This window comes from Neovison vison, chromosome X, assembly GCF_020171115.1.
Source record: "Neovison vison isolate M4711 chromosome X, ASM_NN_V1, whole genome shotgun sequence".
NCBI classification, from domain to species: Eukaryota; Metazoa; Chordata; class Mammalia; order Carnivora; family Mustelidae; genus Neogale; species Neogale vison.
Window position 1 is genome coordinate 101,819,095 of NC_058105.1, and position 6,522 is coordinate 101,825,616.

General features: G+C 35.9%; 1 protein-coding gene across 1 annotated transcript; it reads right to left on the reverse strand.

Annotated features, from left to right (window-relative positions):
* Positions 1-1,269: 1,269 nt before the first annotated feature.
* LOC122897254 (E3 ubiquitin-protein ligase RLIM-like) lies at positions 1,270-4,622 on the reverse strand. The gene is made up of 2 exons (XM_044235440.1): positions 4,382-4,622; positions 1,270-2,912 (listed from the first exon to the last, which is right to left on the reverse strand). The coding sequence occupies exons 1-2, from the start codon at positions 4,620-4,622 to the stop codon at positions 1,270-1,272; spliced, it is 1,884 nt and encodes a 627-aa protein (XP_044091375.1).
* Positions 4,623-6,522: the final 1,900 nt, after the last annotated feature.

Genomic DNA, 6,522 nt, shown 5'->3' on the forward strand with positions numbered 1-6,522 from the left:
TGTACTTATAAAGCAAAAATTGGAGAAGTACATATACCGGCTTTTTTCCTTAGTTGATTACAATCACAGCAAAGCAAAGTGTGACATGTTTAAGAGCAATGTCATTAAATTCTATGGTTTGTCATCTTATCACTTCTAAAGATAAAATGTACTTGTTCTCTTCTTCAGGATACCAGTTCTGAGTAGATGAAAGGAAAATTCAAAGATTGTTAAACAGCCGAGTCAAAGAACAGAATGGAGGACAAGGGGAAGAGGCAACTACTCCCTCTTTATACACCTTCAAGCCTAGAGTTGATAATACTGGCATCTCACAGCTGCTAGCCTCAGGGTAATTCATCATCTCTTTGTTTCCTTTCATTCTTTACACACTTTTAGTAAATAGTTTCTTCATTAAACTCTATTCCATCACCCTTTTCAAGTGTGCCATCAATTTTTGCCCAGGACCCTAAATGATATATTAGTAGTAGAAAATGGGAGAAACTTTAAGGTAGTGTTAAGGGTTGGGATAAACTGCTGGGAAGAGAGATAGGAAGACAAAGTTTTAAAAGCTTTTCTATGGCATTCTATGAATGTAATGACTTTTTATGTGAGTGATTCTAATAAATTCTTAATGTTCTTGATTATTCTGGTTGTGTTCCTCTTTGTATGCACATTTAAGATGAGACATGGCTGAGAGATGTCTGGGATTTGCACGACTAGATAATTCTATTAGTTTCCATCTGGATTGATTATCTATTAAGACATTTCTCCCATGGAATCAGGAACATCCCACCCTAGTGTATCTGCTAAGTTTCTTTTGAAATTCAGTGATCCATTATAGTGGGAAATTTGTTTTTGCTCTAAGGTAGGACAGTACTGTTTGGTTTTTTATATATTTTCTTTTATTTTGGAACAGAAATTGAGGAAAGTTCAATCATTCCTTCAGGAAACAATGATTCAGTACAGATTGTTACATTGGGATTCAATTTTAGATCAGATTCAGAGTCTTATATTTAACAGGACAATATCGCTGTCAGGTAAGACAGCATTTTTTTTTTTTTTTAATTCTGGAAGAGAAATTGGGGAAAGTCCAAACATTCCTTCAGGAACCAGTGATTCAGTTCAGATTATTATATGGGGATTCAATTTAATTTTTTAATTTTTTTCAGGATTCTATTTTAGATTAGATTCAGATTATTATATTTAAAAATCAGTCCAAAAGTTGTTTATAATCAGGTGACTACTGTTTGTCCATCACTATAATTGTTTGTATACCTGAGAATTCAGATCTCAATTAGAATTTTCTCTTTCACCAGACTCTACTGCTTTCCTACGACAAATAGGACAGGTAGAGTTCTCCAACAGCCAGCGATCGATACAGTGGATATGAAATTCATGGGAGCAAGGTAGGATGCGTAGTCTGTTGCCTTCTGTGTACTCTGTGATGCAAATACTACAGGCTTTTAATGCACCACTTTTACCAAAAGATCTTATAGCCAAGTTGTCAATTTGTGCTTTGGTGAGTCCTGTAGTTTGGTCATGATAGTCTTCATTCAAGAGGAAAAAATGGTCCAGATTAAGGGAGGTCCAAGAGTTACTTTCATCAAATATTATTGGGCTCATAGGTCTACTTTCTTGCCTGGCTTCTGATGGTGAGCCTGATGATAAGCTTATTTCATTAGTGCCGTCAAACATCAGTGATCTAATTTCTGAATTTTCATCACTGGAGCTGGAACTGGAAATAGGACTAGAATTGAAACTAGTTATGTAGCTGGAATTTGAACTAGAAATCAATGGAAAACTTGAATGGAAATCAGAACTAGTATTTGAATTGGAACCAGAACTAGTCCTACCACCAGAACCATCTCTTTCATTTGGTGACTCTGCCCTTTCCATGTTTTCACTTGGGGGTGAGATGCTATGCACTAAATCACTGTCACTGTCCATAAGGTCAATTGAGCCACTGAATGTTGTCACTGTCTGCATTAATGTGCTCTGAATTGTAGTAGATATTGTATCATTTAAATCAGTATTTAAAATTCTGTGGATGGGAATTCCGATGGTACTGAGATAAGCTGTTGCATCTGTCTGCTCAAAAGATGGAAACATATTCCAAAGTCCTCCTTGTTCACTTTCTAAAGTTGGTGTTTCACATGTTAACGGAGTTCTGCTAGCTATGCTATCACTATGAGAATATGCCCCAAGATGAACTTGTCCTACTTCAAGATTGAACAATATGGTTGAACTTATCTGTTCCACTTCCCAAGATTCACCATCACTGGTTGTATCTGGAGAACTTTCTTCTTGAACAGCATTCCTTGTTCCAGAAGTTGAAAAAAGACCCCTATTTTGTGGCTCAGTTCCAGTTATTTGCTGTCCAGATGTTTCTTGGTGCTGAATTCTAGAAAATAACTCATTCTCCTCTTCCAGAAGCTGCTCAAAAGTCTCAGGTGCTATACTCTGATGAAATCTTAGTAAAAGATCACTCCATGAATTTGGAGCTGAACTACTTTCAATTCTTGCTCTGGTTCTTCGATGCTCTGGGCTCCTGCTTCTTGCTCTTCGCTGACCTCTAGTGACTGGTACTTCTATTAATGCTTCAGTTGTACTTTGTTCTGACATAGGTGGTCTTATAAATGTTGATTCAGACTGTGTATTTTCCGCTTGCCTTTGGATGTTTTCTATATTGTCTCCTCTGGGAAATCTTGTAGATGGTACATCTTTGTTCTCTGGATTTGGGCTCCCATTATTAACATTAAAATTCATTTCTAAACCAAATCTGGTATTATTGTTATTTGAATTAATTTGGCTCAGTTCTTCCCAAATTTGGTGTTCTGTTTGCCCACTTGTCACATTTTCAGTTTGTTGGAAAGAGTTAACCCAGTTTAATAGAGAGTCACCACTAGATGAATTATCAGAAGAATCTCCTCCACCTGTTAACAAAAAAAAGTGGTGGCAGAAAGGAACTACCAAAATTAAAAGCATCATAAAATAGCACTCTGAAACCTTGTTTCAAAAGCAAACAAAAAATTAGAACTTTAATACTCAGATGTTCTTAACATATTTCACATTTATAGAGTTAATATTTTATAAACTATATTTTCTAGATTTACAAGTGAAGGCAGGACAGTTTGAGTTCCTTCTGAAAAGAGTTAGTTAATCCTAGGTAAATTTAGAGAATTTTTTTAAAGGAATCTGGAGTAAGTCTGTTTTCAATATTTCATCTTATGCATGGCCCTGTGTACCACCATGGGAGGAGAATCAAGAGACAACATTTTTTCACTCCACTGTCAAAACACTAATGCAATTAAAAAAGGTGAAGGTACGGCACTAGTATTTTAGTTCAATTTACATTATTGCCTAATTCTCATTAGCATACAACATTACTTCTTCTAGGCTCTTAAGTGTTTATGGTAATATATAAAGTTTTTAAAAAAAAATATAAGACCGGGCGCCTGGGTGGCTCAGTGGGTTAAGCCGCTGCCTTCGGCTCAGGTCGTGATCTCAGGGTCCTGGGATCGAGTCCCGCATCGGGCTCTCTGCTAGACAGGGAGCCTGCTTCCCTCTCTCTCTCTGCCTGCCTCTCCATCTACTTGTGATTTCTCTCTGTCAAATAAATAAATAAAATCTTTAAAAAAAATATATATATATATATATATATAAGACCGTTGTAACCATTGCTCAAATTTAAATAAAGTTTATAGGTTTTAAAGTTTTTGAATACTTCTTGATGTTACCAGATTTTAAGTTGACATGAAACTGAAGGTCAGCTCAAATGGAGAGACTGAACCTAGCATAGTATATATGAAGCCGTATTTAAGAACTGAACTATTATATATCATCTTCTTTTGATCGTAAAGTTCTCAACTTTAGCACTGTTGACATTTTAGTGTTGGATGAGTCTTGGTTTTGGGGAGCCATCTTATACATTGTGAGATGTTTGGCAGTATCCTTGGCTTCTGCCTGCCATTTGCCAGTAACACCCACTCATCAGTTTTGAGAATCAAAATATCTCCAGACATTGTCAAATGTCCCTTGGGGGTTGGGAGCAAAATTACTCCCAGTTAAATAGAGAATATAATATTTTTTGCTGGTGAGGAAGTCCATGTCTTTATAGAAAAAATAATTCAGGAAGTAGGAGGAACTTTTAGTTGAGGTGGAAAACCAAGAAAAATAACAATAGGCTATTTCACACTGTTTCCCAATTAAAGTAACCCAAATATGAATTGGGGGAAAAACATATCTCGACATTCTCCCCCCAAATTAGGTAAATATCAGTTCTTTTTAACGAGAAGTTACTTATCACCAAATTAATGTGTGCCACTTTTGTTTTATCTTTGGCTGACTCTACTATGAAGTTCATTACCCGTCCCATTCTATTCTCCCTAAAAGTGAAATATACCTGTATTTTTATCTGAATTTTGTGGTGGGTTGTCTTTAATTCGTTGAAGTCTCCTCTGCAATTCTTCTAATGTAGTTTCACCGGGAATGCCTAGTAAATCGTTATCCCTCATTAGCTTGTAATCTTCTTCACTCAGGTTATTTACAAATTGATAGAAATCTTCTTCCCGGACCAGTCGGTCCCTCTGACTTCTGCGTAGCGCTGCAGATTTGTCTTCATCGTCGAAACCTGAATTCTCCATCTTGATGAGCAAGTGGAAGATATCTGACTTTTACAACATGCTGTTGAAAAATAATAACTGAGTTTTGATTTATATTCAAAATCTATGAAATAGATTTATGAATAATCTATGAAATATACTAACTGAATTCTCTTTCTGCTCCGGTTGGAGTGTGGCAGGACCAGATGCGGTTGGATCTGCCTCCGCGTAGGTTTCTTCTGCCTCCCTGACCGCAGCTCTGTGGCTTCTGATGAGTCCTTAGTTGAGAACCGCCTTTATGTAGAAGCTTGCTAGACACCGTTGCCTAGGTATCCATTATCTTCCCCTTTGTTACCAACTGGGACTATATTCAGGGTAGGTTTCATTTTCATTTAAACCAGCAAATACTACAGAAGCTTACTGTGTGCCAAGCACTGTCCTTCACTTCTTTTTATCTGCATGAGCCTATTCCCCGGCTTTCAGGAGGCTTTTCCAGGCTCTGCTATACTCTTATTATTTGGATATTAAATTAAAGAACCCAAATGTAGTTACTTATACTACATATGACTGCCTTCTTCAAAATGTTGCACCAAAGTCATTCTAGTCAAGTGTAACAATTCTCATTTTCAGGTGCACAGGGAAGTCTCTCTTTTCTCCTCATGAATTCCTCAAATCATAGATACTCAGTAAGAAAACCCATGTTTTTTGATAATTTACCAGAGCTATAGCTGAATTTCTTTTGCTGGGTCTTTTCTTTTTCACTCTTTTATTATCATTTTTTAAATTTATTATTTTAAAATATTTTTTAATCCTTTTCACTCTTAAATCCTTTTACTCTTATTATACAGTCCCTCAAACTTCTGTTAAAGCAAAACAAACAAAACAAAAACAAAAACTTCGGCAGGCTTTCTGGTCAATCTTTAAGGAATTTTCCACAAAAAACATAGTTTCGTTTTTGTTCTCCTTTCTCATAAATATTATAAATAATTCTTAAGTCTAGCCAGAACTTCGCAGGCACTTTTAAAACAAACTTAAAAGAGTTGCCTTGCCTATTGAAATGTGTACTGATTCTGCTGATTTTGTTCCATGTATGTTAGTGCAGCCAGGATGGCATGGTAATAATGCTCAATGGCAGTGCTGTCTGAAGGAGACCTAGAAGAGTTTTTGGACTTGTTAATCTTACCAGTCCCTCTTAACACTTATTTTGGAATCCTTCAAGTTGTTCGTGTAAAGACAAGATTTGGCTATGGAATTTGAAATATTATTCAGTTGGACTTAACAGTGAATCTGTCCAGCCTAAACAGTCAGTTAATATCCACTAGAGATATGTCAAATATTGCAGAAGTCTGTACTCCCAAGTAATTTATTTTCCAGATGATGGAACTATCACATAGAAACTGTGAAAATACAATATATTATATGTGATAAGAGATTTATATCTATAATATTGTATAAGTACAAGGAAATTTGTGATGTTATTTAATGGGGGTTAGGGAATAGTTCACAGATAGTACATTTAAATCTGGATCTTTAAATATAATTATGAGTTTCTACTGGTGGAAAGTGTCAGTTGGGTATGTGTTGGTGAAGAGAGAGTATGTCAGACTGAAGGAATAGACCTAAAAGACAGTGGCTTCTTTGGGGAACTGTGGCCACAATATTGGAGTTGGGGTGGAAATGATATGAAATTTATTCCAGAAGAAATAATTGATATAGATTATAAATAGAGTTTTGAGTTTTCCCTGTAAGAAATAGGGCACATATTAAGATGTTTTATTATTTTTTGAGTACAGATAATGGATTTTATTTTAGCCTGCTTAGCGTCCACTTAACATACTTATGATAATAGCATCCTGATTTTCTCAAAAGAAAACCCCTTTTTCAATCTTAGTCAAGTTGGTTTAGGTTCAGCTGAATTCACTGCCACAGATGAAGGAAAGGG